Source organism: Oratosquilla oratoria, chromosome 30 (assembly GCF_046742065.1).
Source record: "Oratosquilla oratoria isolate Oo_2021 chromosome 30, ASM4674206v1, whole genome shotgun sequence".
In the NCBI taxonomy this organism is placed as follows: Eukaryota; Metazoa; Arthropoda; class Malacostraca; order Stomatopoda; family Squillidae; genus Oratosquilla; species Oratosquilla oratoria.
In genome coordinates, this window is record NC_134806.1 from 2991260 (window position 1) to 3014687 (window position 23428).

The following is a 23428-nucleotide window of genomic DNA, read 5'->3' on the forward strand; positions in this document are numbered from 1 at the left end:
CTAAGGTGTGTTTCCCCGTTTTTTATTTTTACGTAAAATCCTCTTTTCATTCTGATCTCATGTTTCAACCTGTCCGTCATCCATTTGGGAGAATTACTTTTTTCCGTATTGACTTCAGGGGGATAAGTGTATTTTGTGCATTAATAATTAAATCAGTTTGACTGCTATACATTTCATCCAAATCGCTGACCTGTCTCATGAGCCCTCGTCCCAAGGTGACCTGACCCAAGGTATGCATATTACCCTCCATGACCCGACCTCTAGGCTTGACCTGACCCCCGGTCACGCACCGAGACTCGACAATGTCCGAAATGTTCGCACGACATTTCATATTCAATTTCAAATAGGTTTTTATATTGTCAAAGTTTCCTCTCCTGAAGTCTGGTACTTGGATGTTATTCGTACTTTTTAATTCTTCCCAAATATAAATACATATACATATATACATACATATATATAAATACATATACATATATTCATACATATATATATATAAATACATATACATATATCCATACATTATATATAAATACATATACATATATACATACATATATATAATTACATATACATATATACATACATATATATAAATACATACATATATACATACATATACTGTATATAAATACATATACATACATATATATGAATACATATACATACATATAAATACATATACATACATATAAATAAATACATATACATATATATATATAAATACAGATACATAAATATAAATACATATACATACATATATATATAAATACATATACATACATACATATACATACACATATATAAATACATATACATACTTCAACTAGAACCCACTGTGTTGGATAAGAAGAAATGAAATTATATGATATCCATATATTTCGATCACGGACTGTGATCCTCTTCAGTGGAATACAGAGTAGTGGAGCAAAAGGCATGTCTTATGTACAGAAAAAGAAGAAGGAACATGGATAGGACTCAGGTAGCGTCTAATGCTTTGCGGGGCAAGTCACCCGTCTTGTGTTGGCATGGTGTATAATATATATATTGTATTATTTTAGTTTTTATTGTAATAATTATATTATGTATAAGATTTATGTAAGATATCGCAGATGCGATGCGCGTTTTTGTTTTGGCGCGAACGAGAGCGTGGCGTTAGTATTTGAGCAGCCTTGTTAGCAGGTGCACGCATTGTTGTCCGTGTTGTAAACAAATATATACATTCTTAACAAGCTGTAATTTCGTATTCATTAGCCACCCAAAACATTAAATGGTGGCAGCGGTGGGATCATTGTGCACGCCTCCACAGACTAAAATTAGTGCTGAGCGTCCGTTGTGTTTTTTTTTCTCTCTCCCATTTTCTTTTCCACAGGCTACAGGATTTGTTAGTTGAGACGTACTAGTGTTTTCTCATTGTGGACCGGTGACTTTTTATTTACGTAAACATAACACCAAATACCAGCAACAGACATTGTTCAGGACCATTGGATGCATGACGCTGTGTGATTTAATTTGGACAACGTTTTCCCCGAGAATCTTCGTGGCCGGCCTTCTTTGGGACTGATATCGCTGGTTGCTTTAGTGGGACGGTCGTCTCAAGTTCGTGGTTGCAGTCTCAAAATTCTCGGTCGGCGGCTCCACCGGCCTTGTGTATTGTAAGCGTATGCTCTGCGCCCGCAGACATTGGCTACCTTGTCATTTACCAGTTTTGTATCATTTTTGCCTTCGGCATACTTGTATTGTCATTTTTTTTTCGATTTTGTGAATATATTGTCATAAAAAAAAAATCACCTATCCGGTCGTGCCTTGGGCGGCCATTTGTATGACGTCATTCTTTGTTTACCTTTTCAAATGTTACCCCGCAGTGACGTCTTGTGTACAGTTATGTATCAGTGCATTATACATTTTTTTTACGTAATTTTGCTAATTACGGTCTTCCTATAATTTTTCTTCATTATTGATATATGTATTGCATTGTTTCTGTGTTTCAATGCTTCTGTTTGTGTGAATTATATCATTCTCTTACGTTCGTGTCCCATGTCCATGTGATTTCTCTATATTAATTTTTTACATTATTTCATGCTTTGTGCTAGTGTGTTGTATTTGCATTAATTCTTGCTTGGTGTCAGTGTTTTCGTATGCTCTTACGAAGTGGGTTAAGGTTGTCATCTCCTATCATGTCTAAGTCAAAGAGGCCTTCGTTTATCAGTTCACAAAACTCAGCTGAGACAATGGCGCATACATTGACACTGTTGCATCAAAACCCGTCGGTTGTGCAATTTTCTGGTCAAGATCCTCATTATAGGGCGGCTGATTTTATCAGCCAATGTAAGGACGCCATTGTCCATTCCAATGTTTCGACGGGGCCTGAAAAGATCTCCTTTGTGAGGTCCCAGATTGTGCCAAGTTCTCTAGCATCGGCGTCGTGTTTAGATCCCAAATCTCTGGACTATAATTATGACACCTTTAGGTCTAACTTCCTTAAACTTTTTTCAGATACCCCTGGTGGTGGTTCGTTCCATTGGTGCTTCAAACTGGCTGATACTCTCGTATCCCGACTGGGCACTCTTGATTATAGACGGGCGCAAGCTCAGGCCAGTATCCTTGCTGTTGACGCTTTAGAGTCACTTTCACATTCCGATTGGGTAGATAATGGCAATATCACTTTAGATAGATTTCGTCTTATCATTGAATTTCTCTTCTATACCCTTTTTTGGTGCCTTCTGAGAGAAGAGCAGCATCTTCTCTCATGTATAAGCCTGATGAGACTCTATTGTCTTTTGCGTCACAGCTTTCCCGTAAACTAGGGGAAGTACCGTCTAGTTCCTTGTGTATTAGCAATGCTCATCAACATGGTCATGTCCCTTGTTCTCCTCAGTCCTCTCAGTCTACAGTTCCTACTCATAGTTCCCCTCAATCTACAGTTACCCCCCCTCCCCTGTTATGTACCTTTTGTAACAGGTCTGGTCATTCGAGCGACTTTTGTTACCGCCGTAGGCGCCAGGTACACAAGTCAAGACTGTCCCCTGTTCGCAGGAGTGTACCTACTGTTTCTTCTAATCTGTTGCATGACCTTTCCAGAGTAGAACCTCTAAGTAGACTCAGTTATTGCCATATCCATGGTCATTGTAAACACTCGACTGATCAATGTTTCAAGGTTTTGAAACTTAGGGATGAGCCTTCTCACCAGCTTCGTCAATCCCATTTTCCCCAGCGCGTGTTTCACAACCCAAAGAGTTGACCAGCAATGTTCGGTCTAAAATAATTCCCTTTGTGGCTGTTGAGTCTTCTCAATTACTTACCTTTCAATTTCTTACTAGGGATACGCCTCTTTCTGTCACTGTAGATACTGGTGCAGAATGTAGTCTGTTAAGTAGAAAGGCTTACTTTGCTCTACGGGAATTGTATAATCTCTCTTTATCTCCCTTTTGTAATAATTTGCATTCTGTGCAAGGTTCTCCCTTGCTTGTTCTTGGATCTGTTTGTCCTCCTTTACAGTTTCCCTCGCATGATACAGTCTTCAATGTCACTTTTGCTGTTGTCTCTGGCATTGCCCTTAAGTGTGATTGTCTCTTGGGTATTGATGCTCTTACAGCTCATAGCATAGATATTTCTCCTAGTCGCCGTGTAGTGACTTTCTGCAATTTTGATATCTCTGCTTCGGATAGGCCAGTTTCTGTTTGTGATTCTCCTGTGCTTGACCAGTCCGCACATGTTCCTGTCCCAAATTCTAAGCGCTCTACCCCTGTTGCTTATTGTGCTGCTGTTGTTGTAGGAGAGCATCTTATTGAACCTTCAAGTTCTGTTCGAGTTCCGGTGCGCGTCTCAGGTGCCCCGATACGGTCTGACGTTCTCTCTTTGCCTGACTCTATTCGTATTCGTCGGCTTGCCCTAGAAGGAACTCTCTCCACTATTCGCGAGGATCATGTTACCACAGCGATGGTAACCAATGTCACGGGTGCTCCTATTCCTCTCTCTCCTGGCAGTCATTTAGGCTCCTTTGAGGTGTTACACGTTGCTGCTTTCCAGGATTCGCCTATTATAAAAGCTTCTGTTCTACAGTCTCCTCCAACACGTGACCCTGCTCACTTAGCTTCTGAGCTTGCCACATTTGTAGGCGAGATTGATTTTCCTGAAGAGACGCCTCGTCGCCTTGACCTGCTAGTTTCCCACCGTCAGGCTTTAGCTTTACCAGGTGATCCGTTAGGGGTTACGGACCGTGTGGTTCATAGAATTGATCTTCAGCCAGGCACTCGTCCTGTTTACGTTCCCTCTTACAGGCTACCTCACTCTCGTTGGCTTATAGCCCAGTCCTTGGCTGACGATTTATTGAATGAAGGTGTTGTACAGGAGTCCCACTCAAAGTGGAACTCGCCTCTTCTCCTGGTGCCTAAGAAAGATGGATCTTTTCGTCCTGTTGTTGGTTACAGGAAAGTCAATGAGGTCACTCTTCCAGATCATTATCCTCTGCCTATCTTAAGCGAGCTTCTTCAGTCCATTGGCACTGGTAATACGGTGTTCACCACCTTAGATTTAAAAGCAGGTTTTTGGCAGATACCCCTGGAGGAGAAGTCTCGTAAAATCACGGCCTTCTCGACTCCCAGTGGGCACTATGAATGGCTTCGTTACCCCATGGGTTTGCGGAATGCTCCTTTGACTTACCAGCGTTTAGTTAACTCCATTTTTCATGGCTTAATTGGGAATGGACTTTTTGTTTCCCTGGATGATTTGATTCTAGTTTCCAAAGATGTGGAAAGCCACTTTTCTAAGTTGTCCATGGTCTTGCAACGTTTTGCTGAAGCTGGGTTGAAACAACTTACCCAAGTGTTCCTTTTTCAAGGCTAGTATCCAGTTCCTAGGTCATGTTGTAGACAAGCATGGTATCCATACCACAGGTGAAAAGATCAAGGCAGTCAAGGACTTCCCTATATCGAAGTCAGTTGAAAATGTACGTTCCTTCCTTGGACTTGCAGGATACTATCGTACATTCATTAAAGACTTTGCTTCACTTGCTTCCCCTCTCACTCGCCTTCTCAAGAAGGACTTCCTTCCATTCTTAATAAGCCTGAGTCCCGTTACTCTGTTACTCATTTAGAGGCCCTGGCAGTGGTGTGTGCTTTAAAGCACTTCCGTGATATCATTTTTGGATATCCTACTACAGTCTACACGGACCACACTGCTGTCACTCAGCTTTTTAAGGGCAAGAATCTGTCAGGCCGCCTAGCCAGATGGTTCCTTACGATCGAGGAATTCAATCCAACTCTAAAGCATATCCCCGGACGTGCGAACCACGTTGCTGATGCACTTTCACGGAATATCCCTGTTGCTGCTGTTACCGTGATTCATAACTTTTCCCTGCAAGATCTGGCCAAAGCTCAGCGTGAAGACCCTGTTTGGTCTGCTGTCATTTATGCTTTGGAGTCTGGTGATGATTCCACCTTACCAGCTTTACCAGTACCTCTGTACCAATTTTCCCTGCAGGACAAGGTTCTCATTCGTAATGTGGAAGTGTTTGAGCAAGATGTGGCACAGCTAGTGATCCCTGAGTCTCTAGTTCCCGTTGTTTTGTCCCTTGCTCATGATGCCCCTCAGGCTGGTCACCCAGGTCGTGACAAAACTCTGGCTATGGCACGGAAGAAGTATTATTGGCCTAAAATGCGACTAGACATTACCTCTCATGTAGCCCGGTGTAGTTCTTGTGCCCAGAACAAAGGTTCTACGAGCACTGCTCCCATCTTAGAGTACCCTACTCCTTCTCGCCCTTTTCAGACTATAGCTATAGACCTTTTGCAACTGCCTCGTAGCACGCAGGGCTCTGTTTATGTCCTTGTGTGCGTGGATCACTTTAGTTGTTTTGTGGTCTTAGCTCCCTTACGTAACAAATCTGCACCAGTTGTAGCACATGCTTTAGTTTCCCATGTGTTGTGTCCATACACCACTCCTTCGGTGCTCCTTAGTGATAATGGGACTGAATTTAGGAACGAGGTTTTGGCAGGTATTTGTGAACGTTATGGTATCAAACAGACATTCGTGACTGCTTATCATCCAGCGTCCAATGGTCTTGTGGAGAGGACGAACAGGAAATTTTTTAGAGATCCTACGTCACCTTGCTAGTAATTTTCATGAGTCTTGGGAGGATTGGCTTCCCCATGTTAGTGCTTGTATCAATAGCACCATTAATGTTTCCACGGGCAAAACGCCTCATTATGTTATCTTTGGAGTTGAGAAACGGCTCCCATATGATGTGCTTGACAGCCCTGCTCGTCCCCTCTACAATTTAGATGACTATAGTAAACTACAGAGTCATGCTGCATGCCATCTATACTTCTGTTAGGGATAAACTGGATGTTTCAAAGGCCGCCATGTTGAAACAACAACATGCTCGTGCAACACCTGTGACCATCAGTGTTGGTGATCATGTTTTCAAAAGCATGCCTGATCGCCAGTCAAAATTAAATTGTAAATTTGAGGGCCCCCTTTTGGTGACTGAACGCCTACACCCTAACAAGTTCAGGATTTTTGACCCCTCTACAGGCCTTAGCGAGATTTCACACGCTGATAGGCTCAAGAAGACTCAAGTGCCTATCCCTACCTTTACCCGGCCTCCTCCTGGGCCCACAGCAAGAACTATGCCTTGTTTATCTACCCCTCATTGTTATGACCTTAGGTCAAGGGGTCCTGTAATTACCTGAACTTTCATTGTGTAGTGTTATGTATTCTTGTGATGTTTCCCATTTATGTATTCTTGTGATGTTTCCCATTTATGTATTCTTGTGATGTTTCCCATTTATGTATTCTTGTGATGTTTCCCATTTGTGTATTCTTGTATTGTATTTTGTCGTGTTTAGATTTTAAGTATCATGTCCCGGACGTCCGGCAATTGCTGTATTTGTATTTTTGTCAACTGGCGCCAGTCTTATGTTCCTTTTTGTGTTGTATGTATTGTCTCCATGTATTCATTAATGTATGTGTTTATTTAATGTATTTGGGTGTGCTATTATATCCTTTTGTCCCACACTTCTCTCTGCCACTGTTGTGTATGTGGTATGTGTGTGGCTTGTCTTTGTGTCATTTAGATTCTCTTTGCCTCGTTCAGTTTTTTCTTGTTTGCTCGGTGAGGGCACCGAGTGGCGCGGGCCGAGCGATGTGTTGGCATGGTGTATAATATATATATTGTATTATTTTAGTATTTATTGTAATAATTATATTATGTATAAGATTTGTTTATGTAAGATATCGCAGATGCGATGCGCGTTTTTGTTTTGGCGCGAACGAGAGCGTGGCGTTAGTATTTGAGCAGCCTTGTTAGCAGGTGCACGCACTGTTGTCCGTATTGTAAACAAATATATACATTCTTAACAAGCTGTAATTTCGTATTCATTAGCTCACCAAAGATGGTAATAATTTGTTGACTGCCCAGGTAGTAATGCAGTCAGGTGACCATTGTCCATTTGAAATATTAAAATTAGGAAATTTATTTATCAAGGATGATTCTATTATTTTCCTTTTAAAACTGCACTTTGAATTAAAGATAATTTTTGCCTCGTTCCAATCCATACGATGGCCTTCCTTGTCTACGTGTTGGAAGACAGCGGAATTTTGTTGTGCATATTTGACTGAATTTTTGTGTTCTTTCATCCTGGTGTGTAAATCTCTACCTGTTTGTCCCCAATATACATTATTACAATCCGAGCATGGAAGTTTATAAACACCTTGATGTATTTCTTCTCTAGGTCTTTGGTGTACATTAACTATTTTCTTAGACAAATTATTGGGAAAACTAAAAACAAAGTTAATGTCTTTCTGTGGTAGAAATTGCGAAATGTCATTTAAGGACTTATTATAAGGCAATTTGATACAGTTTTTGTCCCAAACGAAATTCTTACTGGAATGGGAAGTGGATCCAAAGTGACTAGTTTTGGCTTTGCTTAGGGCTCTATTTAAAAACCAATCAGGATACCCTATTATTTTTAATTGATTCCTGATGGTTGTTATCTCCATTTCCAAATAGTGTGGACTACATAATCTGAGTGCCCTCAGAAAAAGACCTGAGGCAGCACTATATTTAATTTTATCAGGATGGTGGCTGAAAAAGTGTACATAACTCCCCGTATGTGTGGGTTTTCTGTACACTGTAAAAGACAAATAATCCTGATGTCGTATTAACAGGATATCTAGAAATGGCAGTCTATTATCCACCTCTCATTCAACTTTAAATTTTATATTAGTGGTTAAGTTGTTTAGTTGTTCAAAGAAAGCATTGAAAGATCCCCACTCATCATCCCAAATTGTAAAGATGTCGTCCACGTACCTGTACCAAAACATATCTTGTGGCTTAATGTCCTGTAAAAGTACTGCCTCGCAATACTCCATATATAAATTAGCTAACACTGGGGAGAGATTGGATCCCATTGAACAACCGAAGTGTTATTTATAATATTGATCTTTAAATGAGAAAGTATTTGTGTTAGCACATAATTCCGTTAATTTAATGATTTTGCTGACAGAGATTGGAAGTTGGTCCCGATAATGTTGTAATTTTGTTTCCAAGAAAGCTAAAACCTCAGCTACGTTGATGCAGGTAAACAAAGAAACTACATCAAGACTTAGTAATTTTCTCTGCCCCGGTAAATGATGACTCTTGATCTTACTTATGAAATCTTCTGAATGTTTTATATGTGAGTCGGAAAAACACCCTACAAATTGTGACAAAATGTTCGTGAGCCATTTTGATGTCTTACTCGTACAAGAGTTTCTATTTGAAATAATGGGTCTTAGGGGGACACTTTCTTTATGAATTTTTGGGAGTCCATAAAAATTAGGTAGCTGTGGGTTTATGACTAATAAATTATTAGTCATAAACCCACAGGTACATAAAAGAAAATCAAGAAAGACGGCTATAGAAGAGATATGAAAAAGAACAGCTTTCCTCACAGAGTAATAGACATTTGGAACAAGTTGGATGAGAAAGTGGTGTGTGCAAAAGCAATACATGAATTTAAAAATAGTTTAGATAAAATGAGATATGAAGACGGGACACCACGAACATAGCTCCCCTTCACGTAAAATACAACTAGGTAATTGCACGGCGGTCGAAGTGACAACGAAGTTTGGAACTCCAAGAAAACTTCAAGTTTCATCGATCTCAACAACAAGACAGTACCTTTGTTGTATTAATAGGGCAGGGAAAAGCTCGTGGTGTAGTGGGAAGGCAAAGAAAAAGGAGAAGATGTGGGATTACTGAGGAAAATGGAAGGAAATTAGGAAGGGGACGAGGGGGCCCAGGAAGTCAGACGGCATGTCAACAAGAGAGGGGCAGACGACAGTGGTGATGTCGAAGAGATTAGTAAAAATGTAAAAATTAGTAATATAGATAAGAGCAGCGCAATGGAAGGTGTAGATAGTTATTTCCATGGATTTAATGAGGGAGTGATGAGAGAGAAGGAGAATACAGTAGGAGACTTGGCGGATAAAAAGAAATATATAATTCTATTAGGGATGGAAGAGAAGTATAATCCAAATAGGACTCCAAGAGTAAAGAAGGAAAAGAAAAAAGTAAATAAGATATTAGAAGTAGTTCAAGAAGATGAACCAGAAACAGGGATACAAATAGAAAAATATATAGACTCGGGAAATACAATACAGATAAGACCAGACCAATTAAGGTTAAATTCAGGTCACAAACGACAGCAGAGAATATCTTAGCAAAAACAGGGAAACCAGCAGACCGTGATCAATATACACAGGTATGGATAAAAAGAGAAACGAATAAACAGGAAAGAGAGGAGAAAACAAAGACTAAAAGCTAAGGAAAAAAAAAACGAGAAAAGAACAGAGTCAGAAAAAGAGAAATTCTATTGGAGAGTAGTGAATATGAAAGTGAGGAAATGGTTCATAGCAGAGAAAAACGGAAGGGAAACGGAAAACACAATGGAAGTACCAGAAAACTAAAAGTGTCTTGCATAAATATAGATGGCTTGAACGAACTGAATGATTGCCTGAAGGAAAAAGAACCGGACATAATGGGAATTGTAGAGACAGTGTAGGACATGGTGCATATGATTATTGGATTAGAAACAGAGAGGTAAAACAAGGGGGTGGAGTTATGTTCCTGACTAAGAAGGATATAAATGTGAGGAATGTCACATATGGAAAGAATAGAGTAGAGAAGATTATGATGGAAGTGGAGGACAAGGATGGGAAGAGCAGGAAGTTTGTAGTAAATTATGTGACTCCTAAAACGGCCTCGTGGGAAGAGAGAGAACACAAAAATATGTTAGAAGACACAAGGATAACACTAAATAAGATAATGGAAGATGGAGGAAGAATAGTTATAATGGGTGACTTTAATTGTAAAGAAATCTGCTGGGAAGAGATGACAGTGAAGGGTGGAGACGACCTATGGGGAAATGTACTATTTGATATGATTATAGAACATACAATGACGCAATGGATACAAGAGAATACTAGGTATAGAAATTAGGAAGAACCATCGAGACTAGACCTAATAATCACATCAGAACCCGAAATAGTGGACAAGATTGAATATAAGACACCAATAAGTAAAAGTGACTAAATGTTGGTTGAACTGGAACTAAATGAGGAAAAAGTACATGAAAAAAATGAGCAATATAGAAAGGGAAGATTAATGTATGATTTTTTTGTTTTTTGTTTTTTTTTATAAATTAAGAGAATTCTTTCAAAAAGCAGACTGGAAAAGAATACACATAGAAGAAACAACAGTAAAAGAGAAATGGAATATTAAAAAAAAAAAAAAAAAAAATGATAAAGAAGGAGTGGAAAAGTATGTTCCAAGACAAAAGCAAGAAAAAGAATATGTAAAGTGTTGGTACAACAAAAGATGTAGGAAGTTAAAAGACAAAAGGGATAAAGCTTGGATAAAATGGAAAAAGGAAAAAACCTGAAAAATGGAAAATATATACTAGTTATAGAAATGAATATGTACAAGTGTGCAGAGAAGAAAAGAGAAAATACGAAAAAGATGTCATAGAAAATGTAAAGATCAACCAATTCTATTTTACAGACTTGTAGACTACAAACTGAAAAACAAACAAGTATTAGAGAAACTACAAGGAGTTGAATACACAGAAGAAATAGAAATGGCAGAAATTATGAACAAGCATTTTAAATCGGTGTTTACGAGGGAGAACATACAACCCAGAGATATCGAGTGGGAGGAGAAAGTCCCTCCTATGAAAGAGATAAAAGTATCAAGGAATGAAATAATGAATCACTTGAGTAATCTCGATGTCAGAAAATCTCATGGACCAGATGAAATGGCAAACAGGATTTTAAGAGAATGCAGGAATGAACTAACAGACAAAATACATAGTCTAATAAACAGTTCATTGAAAGAAGAAAAAGTACCAGAAGATTGGAAAAGAGAAAATATAGTACCAATATATAAAGGGGGAAACAAGGAAGACCCCACTAACTATAGACCGGTCTCTCTTACAAGTACGATAGCTAAAATATGTGAAAGAATCATCAAAACTAGATGGGAAAGGCATTTGGAAAAAAACAACAACAACATACTAAATCCAAGGCAATTTGTATTTAGACAAAGACGATCATGCGTCACAAAATTAATGTGTTTCTATTCAAGGCTAACAGATGTAATACAAGAAAGAGATGGATGGGCTGATTGTGCATTTCTTGACCCGAAAATTTTTTTTTGTTAAGGTGCCACATAAGAAGTTGCTTAAGAAATTAGAAACTGCAGGAGGAATACAGGACAAACTGCTGAAGTGGATGGAAGACTTCTTGCATGCAAGAAAAATGAGAGTGGTGATAAGAGACAAACACTCTAATTGGGATGAAGTGATAAGTGGTGTTCCACAAGGAACAGTTCTGGCCCCAATAATGTTTGCTATATATATTAATGATATGGATTAAGGAATTGAAAGCTATATGAGCTTCTTTGCGGATGATGCAAAACTGTTGAAAAAAATGAACACTGAAGAAGATTGTGAGTCGCTACAGAGTGATCTCAATAAAGTATGGGAATGGAGTAGAAAGTGGAAGATGGAATTCAATATTAAGAAATGTAGTATAGTGGAATTTGGAAAAAGCAAAAAAAGAATAGTGGGATCATATACATTGGGAGAAGAAGAAATAAAAAAATTAGAAAATGAGAAGGACCTGAGAGTTATTATTATGAATAATATGTTACCTGAGAAACATATAAACAAAATTTTTTGAGAAACTTATAATTTGATAAGAACAAAGTGGCATTTACATACCTGGACAAAGAAATGGTGAAGAAAATACTAGTCACTTTGAAAAGACCAAGATTGGAGTATGCAGCGGCGATGTGGTCACCAAGTACAAAAAAAAAAAAAAAAAAAAAAAAAGTATAATAAAACTTGAAAGAATAGGAAGAACGATTACGAAATTGGTACCAACATTCTCAGAACTATCATAAGAAGAGAGACTAGCAAAACTTGAGTTACAGACATTAGAACAAAGAAGAGAGAGAAGAGACTTGATAACTATTTATAGAATCATGAAAAGCATAGAAACTTTTGATAGAGAGGATCTAATAAAATGGGATAGTAGAAATAATACAGGACAGGGAAAGAAAATCAAGAAAGTTATAGAAGAGACTTGAAAAAGAACAGCTTTCCCCACAGAGTAATAGACATTTGGAACAAGTTAGATGAGAAAGTGGTGTGTGCAAAAACAATACATGAATTTAAAAAGAGTCTAGATGAAATGAGATATGAAGACGGGATCCCACGAGCATAGCTCCCCTTCCCGTAAAATACAACTAGGTAAATACACACGACTTTGCATGCAGGTGGGTCTGTGATACATACCTTTGTTGAGAGGCGACGTCCTTACTGCTTTCTCCAAAAATTCTTTCGTTTTCTCTTCCGAGGGAAGTGCACAGTGTAGTCCACAGATTCTTGCCCGATCGTCCCCGCCATCTTCTCTTACGTCACTGTAACTGACGCTATTCTGAACGCAAATGACGTCCTCGTTACTGCTATCCGGAGAAATGTTTTGGTGATTTGTAACGTCGTCCAAGAAAGACGTCTTGGATGTCTTATGTCCCCCGAAGTCGTTGAGATCGAGATCGTTGCTATGGCAACCAAGAACTGTGTCTTTCTGGGCCACTTCGGAGGTTTCCCTCGGCGAGTTCGGCGACACTAAGGAGTTCCCTTGTGTGGAGGGCGTAGGATGGAGAGGCATTTTGGGCTCTCAATCACCTGTGGAGAAAGAAAACAATAATAATGATTGATCAATAATAATAATGATAACTAATCAATACTAATACATACTGATAATAACAATTACATTAACTGCTAGTAATAATAATGATCATAGTATTTTTTAATAGTAATGGCAACTATATTAGTAATGGTAATAGTAATATTGATTATAATGGTAATTAGTAATGGTAATGATAACGATAGCGATAATAGTAATGATAATAGTAATAATAGTATTAATGGTAAAAGTAAGTATAATTATAATGGTAATAGAAATATCAATTTTAACTGTAATAGTAATTGTAATGGTAGTGATAACAATAACAGTAATGATAATAGTAATGATAGCGATAATGGTAATAGTAGTTATTACAATAGTGATGGTAATAGTATAATAAAATAGATAATGTTAAGGAGATTAGCCAGTCACAACGGCAGCAACGGTCATAAGACTTACAAAAGTGATAAGTTACAAAACTTATAAGTTATAACGGTGATAAGTTATAACGGCAATCAATAACAAGTTCTAACGGCAATCGATAACAATTTCAAACGGCAATCAATAACGATTTAAAACGTCAATAACAAGTTATAAAGGCATTAACAACAGTAATAAGAACGACACCGATAACAACAATATCAACAATAACAATACCAATAATAACAACACTACAACCCTACCGTTAACAAGAATAACGGTATAAACACTAATATCGGCAACAAACAATAATGATAATTGCGACAATAATAGTAATAACAATAATAATGTTTATCTCAAAGACTACAAAATTTGATTACCTCTTTTATACCGCTTGGTTCTATCTATATATCTACTTGTTTATTCTTTTATATGTTTGCACGTCACAACAAGTAACATTCAGTCACTTGTTAGATAGATTCACTCGACAAAGTACCAAAAAAATACAATTATCAGTTAAGCACAGTTGATACAATATGTAGATTTTTGTTGGGCGCACGCACGCACGTACGCACGTACGCGCACACACACACACACACACACACACACACACACACACACACACACACACACACACACACACACACACACACACACACACACACACACATAAAAAAAAACAAATAAAAGGAGCGTCCTCTGTTGCATGTCAACTTCGTTGTTAGACTAAACTGCGCCATTTTCACAAGCGCAGAGAGACTTGTTGTTTAACTAAACTCACATCTCTATCATTCCTTGGCTCTACTCAAGGCCTTGAGCTCTGAATTATGGTCTCAAAAACAACTTTTTCTGACAATTCAGTATACGATACCCGTTTCCCTCTCTCTTAAGATCACGTGATAAAGCCACAATCACAACATTCAACTTTGTATATTTTTCTTCGTTTCTTTTTTTCTAGACTGAAAACTCTCCTATAATCATCTTTTGTCATTGGAACTCCTTGTAATGTATTCAGACTGTCATTACACTTTTATTCAATCAAAATAAAGATTATGACAGCAAATAGTTAAAATAATTCTATTTCATCTTAAACCAAGCGTGTTTTGTGCCTTGTGTGTGTGTATGTAATTCACCATGGTCTTGGAACACGTGTTGGACTCGTGATCGATAGCTATTTCCCTCCAGGAAGAGAGCTCAGAGATGATATATGACTGATCTATGGGTAATGCTGTGACCTCACACGCACACACACACACCCAACTCCCCGCCCATGAGAGTTGGAGTAACAACTCGCAGCGCAGCGATACTGAAATTATTTCAGCGCTGGGCGGGATTCGTACCTGGACCGCCGTAGTGGCGGATGGGAACTCTAACCACCGCGCCATCAAGTCGTGTGTGTGTGTGTGTGTGTGTGTGTGTGTGTGTGTGTGTGTGTGTGTGTGTGTGTGTGTGTGTGTGTGTGTGTGTGTGTGTGTGTGTGTGTCTTGATATGCGCGGCTGTGGCTTAAGCACATAGAGTCAATGCAAACATAATTCTACATCTCCGCAAAGGTGAATTATATTCCTCCCTTTGGTCCAGTGATCTCTGGTCTACCAAATTCTTTTAACCGAGCGAAAAAGGTCAAATCCGTCTAATTATCAAGAAAACAAGAAACAAAATGAGTGTCGTTACCATCTGTTCTCTCTTTTTGTCTTTCCTTTCAAGATTTTTTCTCTCCCAAACTTCTCTCTGCCCCTTACTACATCATCATCATCATCATCATTATCATGATCATAATCATCATTATCATCATAATAGTCATAATCATAATCATCATTATCATCATAATAATCATAATCATAATCATCATTATCATCATCATAATCATCATCATTATCATAGTCATCATCACAGTCATCATAATCATCATAATCATAGTTATCATCATAATCATAGTCATTATCATCATCATCATAGTCATCATCATCATCATAGTCATCATCATAATCATTATTATCATAATCATCATTATCATAATAATCATAATCAAAATCATCATCATAATCATAGTCATCATCATAATCATAGTCATCATAATCATAGTCATCATCATCATAGTCATCATCATCATAGTCATCATCATCATAGTCATCATCATAGTCATTATCATCATCATCATAGTCATCATCATCATCATCATGGTCATCATCATAATCATCATTATCATCATCATAATCATCATTATCATAGTCATCATCACAGTCATCATTACAGTCATCATAATCATAATCATCATCATCATAATCATAGTCATCATCATAATCATAGTCATTATCATAATCATAGTCATCATCATAATCATAGTCATCATCATCATAGTCATCATTATAGTCATCATAATCATCATCATAATTATCATTATAATCATCATCATAATCATCATTATCATCATCATAATCATCATTATCATCATCATCATCATAAGAAAAAAAAAAAAATGCGTGCCTCTGGTCCGTAGGGGTCTTATTGAAGTCCTTAGAGTATTGACTATAAAAGTTATGCAGTCATTACTCCACACAGGAAGGGAATGAATTATGGAAAAAAAATCCTACTCTAAGTAGATAAGTAAATAAATAAACAAACAAATAAAGAACATGTAAATAAATAGACAAATGAATAAAGAACAAGTAGATGAATAGAAAAATTAATAGATGAAAATAGACAAAGAATAAATAAACAAATAAGTAAATAGAAATAAAGGAAAAAATATTCGCTCTACCAATGCTAGTCGTTTCTAATCGTTCGCGGCATGTCCTTGGTTCTCATTATTACTTCTATTTTCTCCAGAAGCGGAAAGATGAGGAGAAACAGGAGAGAAAAGGAAAGAGGAGGAGATAGAGAAAGGGGAGATGAAACAAAGGAGAGAGAAAATGAGTAGGTTACGAAGGAAAGGGGAGAGGAGGAGGAGAAGGAAGAGGAGGAGGTGGGGGAGGAGAAGGAGTAGGAGTTCGAGAGAAAAAGATCATAAGACGAACAACGAAGAGACGAAACAGGAGGTCAACAGCACAAGGAGGAAGAGGAGGGGGGGTGGGGGTGGCGGAGTAGGAAGAGCAAGGAGAAGCATTGGGAGTTCGAGAGGCGAGATTGTAAGACAAACATTAAGCGAACAACGCAAGGAGGAACAAAGGAAGAAGGACATCGACCACCGCCATTGTCACTAAGTGGCCGAGTGCCACTCGGAGGGAAAAAGAGGATGTGACGTCACCGTGCCAGGAGGGCTGAGGACCAAAAGGGCACCGAGGAGAGGAAGGATGTCTGTGAACAGATTGCACAGCGAGCCCGACCAAGGCTTAGTGGTAACACGCGTGTCTGGTAACCGCGTGAGGATTTCGGGCGTTTGTTCGAATCCTGGCCACGGCGCAGAGGTTAGGAAGGGCATCCACTCTGAGTCATGCCCCACAACAGCTCACCTCTGACCTGAGATGAGCTCAGCTTCCTCCGGATATTGTCATTGCAATGGTGGCATACCGTCGACTCACCGTCTATCCTGCGTTCGAACGGTTCCGGACCACCTGCAAGGTTCAGGTCTAAGCGGGTACAAGCCCCGCAAACCACAAAAAAGTGGCTCTCCACTTGCGCGTCCACTATCCACTTCGAGGTCTGCGGTCTCCACTTCGAGGTCCGCGATCTCCACTTCGAGGTCCGCGGTCTCCACTTCGAGGTCCGCGATCTCCACTTCGAGGTCCGCGGTCTCCACTTCGAGGTCTGCGTTTTCCACTTCGAGGTCCGCGTTTTCCACTTCGAGGCCCGCGGTCTCCACTTCGAGGCCCGCGGTCTCCACTTCGAGGCCCGCGGTCTCCACTTCGAGGCCGGTAGTCTCCACTATGGATCCATAAAATTTCCTAAATGTCGAAATGGTCGGAACGGCGGTTTCGTCGAAAAGAGGGTATCGCCGGGTATAGTTGGCCCAGTAATATGGTAACGTCTTCTAAGGATAAACGCAGGCCCCTGATTGGCTAAGAGATAGACGTCACGGAAACGGAGACGACTGATTGGCCAAGAGCGGTGACGTCACGGCAACGGAAACGACTGATTGGTTGAGAACGATACGTCGGCAAACCCCCGTGGAAGTCTCTGGAAACATCCGAGGAGCCCTTTGGGAGCCCTTGGATAGTCACGAGGGAACCTCTGAGAAACCCTGTGGGGATTCCCTGTGGAACCCTCTGGGAACTCCTGAGGAGCCTATTAAGAACCCCCTGGAACTTCAAGGGGAGCACTTGCGGAACCCCTGGGGTGCACTCTGAAAACTCCTGGGGAGCCCCTATGGAACCCCTTGGAAGCCCCTGGTACTAATAAAAGAATTCCTGTAATCGGACCGGAAACCTGAAATCCCTCAAGGGGACACGCCCCCTCCGGCCAGGTTGTGTGATTCGTCCCGGCGTGTCTCTGCAAGGTTGTCTAACACCATGGCCGGTACCACGCAAGACAAACGCAAACAACGCTATTTTTAGAGTTGGATAACAAAAGGAAACATTTACTAAGTGATGTGAGGAAGAATAAGAGTTTAAACAGGAGTTGGCTAACATTCGCAGAAGTGAATTCCCTGAGAAGTACATGTTCTTTTTGCCCCCCTTCGACAAGAAGAAAGCTAATGAGGGGTCAGAAATCAAGAAGAGTATTTTGTAGTTCTTTAGAAAAATTAAGCTCCTAGAGGAGGAATTTAAGAACAATCCAGGTCAACAGCTGTGTCTTGAGGATCTTACAGATTACGTTGGAGATATAGAACCTAAAGAAGAGAAGCGATTTGTGTCGCTCTACTGGGCTGGATACAGACCGTTTATATCCAAAAGTGGGTTGGTTTAGCGCTAATGAGGATTTCAGATCTTATCATTTCGACACGAAATGCAAGCAGCCCGTAGGGCTAGACGCCGAAGGCGCATGCAAGCGAAGCGAGCTCGCTTGAAGGACCGAACCCCCACATAGTGGGGTTAGGTGCAGCCCGCTGCTTGTTTATTAAATTGGTTTTACACAACTCAGATTATCACGTATAAGTTATCAAATGCATAATCCCTACATTGCAGTTGGCGACATAAGTGACGTCCATTCGGATCAGTCACAAATGATTATATTAAAGTTGGACACTAATTCTATAGAAAGAAGAATGCGGATAGCTTTTAATATCTCTCCTTTATCTATGTCGGCGCGATATACTGTAGATAAAGATATCTTACAGATATCTTAAACTTTGAGTCGCTGTGCATCACCAACAAGATAACAAACTCGACAAATCTCTCTCATCCTTTATCTATTCCTTATCTCTTGCAGATTAAAAAAATAACTTATTACCCACGATCTCAGGCATCTCCAAATAAATGCACAAATAAAAATATAAATCAATAAATAGGAATAATAATAAACAAATAAGTAATAGATAAATATATGAATAATTAAGTGAATATTCAAATAAACAAGGAAATAAAAAAATATTATCAAGATAGAAATAATAATTTGAAATAAGATAAAATAAAACAAGATCAAATGAAACTATATGAAATAAAATCGAATAAAATAACATAAGATCCTTCCAGCCCTCATTAGGCGGGGGCTACATTATCAATATTATTGCACAATATTCCGCATTGTACAATATCATTGACAGTGTAGGGATGGTATTGTGAAATGACACAATATATTGAAGACATCAAATTTTCGAGTATTCTTCTGTACTATTTACCAGATATTAGAAAAAAAGACTATATATGACTGCCTTGTTACAATTTATTTTTTGTCTACCTATCTATTTATTTATTCATTTGTTTATTTTTTTCATTCTAATTATTACTGTCCTCATTGCATGCTGGTGCCACATTCTGTGTGTGTGCTTGTGTGTGTATTTACCTAGTTGTTTTATACGGGAAAGGGAGCTATGCTCGTGGTAACCCGTTTTTGTATCTCGCAAGATCAAGTGTGTTCTTAAAGTCTTGTATTGTGTTTGCACACACTATTTCTTCATCCAATTTGTTCCATATATCTATCACTCTGTGTGGGAAGCTGTTCTTTTTCAGGTCTCTTCTGTAGTTATCCTTTTTGAGTTCCATTGAATGTCCTCTTGTTTTTCCTCTGTCCCACTTTAATAAGTCCTCTCTATCAAGGCATTCTTTTCCTTTCATAATTCTGTAGACGGTTAGTAGGTCCCCTCGTTCTCTTCTTTGTTCCAGAGTTGGCAATTCCAATTCGGCCAGTCTTTGTTCATATGTCAGGTTTTAAAGTGTTGGGACCATCTTTGTCGTTGTGTGTACGTGTGTGTGTTTGTGCTTTTGTGTTTTACGTCTACACTTCGATGTGGAAAACGACATTTTCCAACTTCTTTCAAACAACATTGCTCCAACACCCTTTTAGTATGACCACACACACACACACACACACACACACACACACACACACACACACACACACACACACACACACACACACACACACACACACACACACACACACACACACACACGGGATTACAAAAGAAGAACATGCCGACAGGAGACCTTTTGGTCCATAACTAGGTCGGATGCGGAAAAAATATGATAATGATAAATAAATAAAATAAAAATAAATAAAATTAAATAAAAATAATAATAGAAATAATACATACATATACCAAGGCTTTTTCCCCCTTCCAAGGGAGGTAGCCAAAAAGGGAAAGGCATAAAAACACTCCCACCCATTTCATCCCTAAATACACTCCACACCCCTCCCACCCTTCCTCTCATCTGAGCACCTCCTGGATGACGGGTCATCCCTGCACCCTGCCCACCGCCCTGGGTCAGAAGCAGTGTTGCAAGACACAGTACATCCACAGCAAGGCCGCTTCATTTAATCGGCGACCCCCCCTCTCTCCGTCCCCCTTTGCATATAAGGCGAGGACGGGGAGAAATCCCTTCGGGCTGCGTCAAAATTTACTCACACATACTACCCCACCCCTCACCCCCCCCGCCCATTCCTCCTCATGCAGTAACAACATCATCCATATGCAACCATTCTCCACTCACCTCTGTCTTCCGTCCTCTCCCTTCCTTCCTCAACAGACATTCCCCTCTTCCCCAAAGCCCCCTTCACCCCATCCATCCACCTCATCCTAGGACGTCCCCTCATGTTCACTCCCTCCACATCTGCCTTCCATACCTCTTTTACTAGTCTTTCTTCACTCATTCTTTCCATGTGTCCAAACCATCCTAATAGTCTTTCATCAACCCTATCTCCCAAATCCTTTTTCACCCCTGTTCTCCTCCTCACCTCCTCATTTCTCACTCTATCTAGCCTAGTAACCCCCACCATACTTCTCAGACACCTCATCTCAAACACATTCAAACTCCTTCTCTCTTCTTCTCTTATGTTCCACGTTTCTGCCCCATACAGTGCTGTTGGCACAATCACTCCTTCATACAGTCTCCTCTTCGCATCCATTCCTAAATGTCTATTCCTCATTACACTCTTTAAACCACCAAGGCATTTACTCGCTTCTCTCAATCTACATTCTACCTCCACCTTCACTCCACCTTTTCCTGCTACACTTGCACCCAAGTATCTAAAACTATCCACTTCCTACAGTCGCTCTCCCTTAATGCTCACTTCCAGTCTACTGCCACTTTCACCCCTTGTACATCTCATCACCTTACTTTTACCCAGGTACGGTGAAATAAACAAACAAACAGGTAAATAGTAAATAATAATAAATTGACAGATAACTAATAGATACTAATCAAGCAAATAATAATAAACAGACAAATAATAACAAACAAATAAACAAGTATAAAATAAATGGTAGGCATTACAGCATCTTGCTTAGGTGTTTATCTAAATTCTAAACGAATCTTAAAGCTTCGAACTGAACTACATTGCATTGCCTCTGCATGAAGTTTGTTCCATTCATTAACTACACGCTTGGCTAAGTTGTTTCTACTCACTTCCAAATTAAATATTTTTTTCTGACAGTTTGAGACCATTATTTCTTGTCGGATTCTCATACAGTGTGAAAATGTTGTCACTTTTGATGTTGTCAATTCCCTTTAGAATCTTAAAGATCTGTATCAAGTCACCTCTGAGTCTCCGCTTCGGTAGGGAAAACAGATTCATATGTTGTAGTCGACTCGTGGCGCAGTGGTAGAGTTCAAGGCTGCCACCTCGAAGGTCCGGCTTCGAATCCCGCCCAGGGCTGATATAATTTCAGTATCGCTGAGGTGCGGGTCGTTACTCTAGCTCTCGGGGGAGGGGTGTTCGGTGTGTGTGTGTGTGTGCGTGCGTGTAAGGTCACAGCATTACCCATAGATCGGTTATACATAATCTCTGAGCACTCTTCCGGGAGGGAAATAGCTGTCTACACGAGTCCAATACGTGAATCACACACTCACTCACTCACACACACACACACACACACACACACACACACACACACACACACACACACACACACACACACACACACACACACACACACACACACACACACACACACACACACACACACACACACACACACACACACACACACACACACACACACACAGATAAAGACAAAGAGAAAATGAATATTCACCCTTATGAACAGACATGTTTATATGCGAGAACACAAGTCTTTTTTATAACTTCTCGAATCTTGAACGCAATAACAAGCGAACGTGGGGCTGGCTAAAACTGGTTCTTGAGGCGAAAGGGCTGAATGTAAGTTTCATAAAATGACTGGAGAGAATTTGTAGATGGAAGCGGGGTGGGAAGTGTTACATGAGTGTAGGAATTACATCGAGCTCTCTCTCTCTCTCTCTGTCTCTCTCTTTCTGTCTCTCTCTCTCTCTCTGTCTCTCTCTCTTTCTCTGTCTCTCTCCCTTTCTCTGTCTCTCTCCCTCTCTCTGTCTCTCCCTTTCTCTGTCTCTCCCTTTCTCTGTCTCTGTCTCTCTTTCTCTGTCTCTGTTTCTCTTTCTCGGTCTCTCTCTTTCTGTCTCTTTCTCTGTCTCTTTCTTTCTTTGTCTCTTTCTTTCTCTGTCTCTCTCCCTTTCTCCGTTTGTCTCTTTCTCTGTTTCTCTCTTTCTCTGTCTCTCTTTCTCTGTCTCTCTCTCGGTCAGTCTCTCAGCCTCTATCAATCTCTCTCAGTCTTTCTCTCCCTCTCTCAGCCTCTCTCTCCCTCTCACAGCCTCTCTCTCCCTCTCTTAACCTCTGCCTCTGTCTCTCTCTGTGTGTCTCTCTATCTGTCCCTGTCTCTCTGTCTCTGTGTGTGTCTCTCTCTCTGTCTCCATCTCTTTCTCGGTCTCTGTTTCTCAGCCTCTCTCTCAGTCTCTCCCTCTTCTCTCTCTTTCTTTCTCTCTCTCTTCTTTCTCTCTCAAACTCTCTTCTCTCTCTCTCGCTCTTTCACCCTCTTTCTCTCTCTCTCTCTCTTCTCTCTCAGCCTCTCTCTGTCTGTAGAGTATATGTTTAACTTCTACATTTAAGTGGTAAAATAAAGTCTGGAATTGTTGTTGTCTTTAGTGTGCCACACAGCTTTCTGGTTTCAAATACAAGGTAAGCTCCGTTCAAAGCTCGTAGGGTTGCCAGACACATTAGACTTTACATATTTACAGGGTTGCCAAAACATATTCGCATACAGAATATTTGAAAGGTTGGTCGCGCAGGACTGAGCGACGCGACGAGAGGCGCCTGATTAGTCACTGATTCTATTGTAGCGAAGGCCGTGAGGTGTAGAAGTTCCAAACAGGTATCTCGTTAGACGATTGGAATCTGCTACTTTGACCTTGACGTAATCATTGAAGTTGT

The 23428-nt window shown here is 39.9% G+C and overlaps 1 protein-coding gene across 3 annotated transcripts in view; it reads right to left on the minus strand.

Moving 5' to 3' along the window:
• LOC143040977 (monocarboxylate transporter 14-like) overlaps positions 1 to 23428 on the minus strand; it is an 86992-nt gene that overhangs the window by 12874 nt on the left and 50690 nt on the right. For all 3 annotated transcript variants that reach the window (XM_076212435.1, XM_076212434.1, XM_076212433.1), the window contains one exon: positions 12837 to 13229. In XM_076212435.1, coding sequence (XP_076068550.1) covers positions 12837 to 13212 — 376 coding nt within the window. In that variant the 5' untranslated portion in view covers positions 13213 to 13229. The remainder of the gene's footprint in view (positions 1 to 12836; positions 13230 to 23428) is intronic.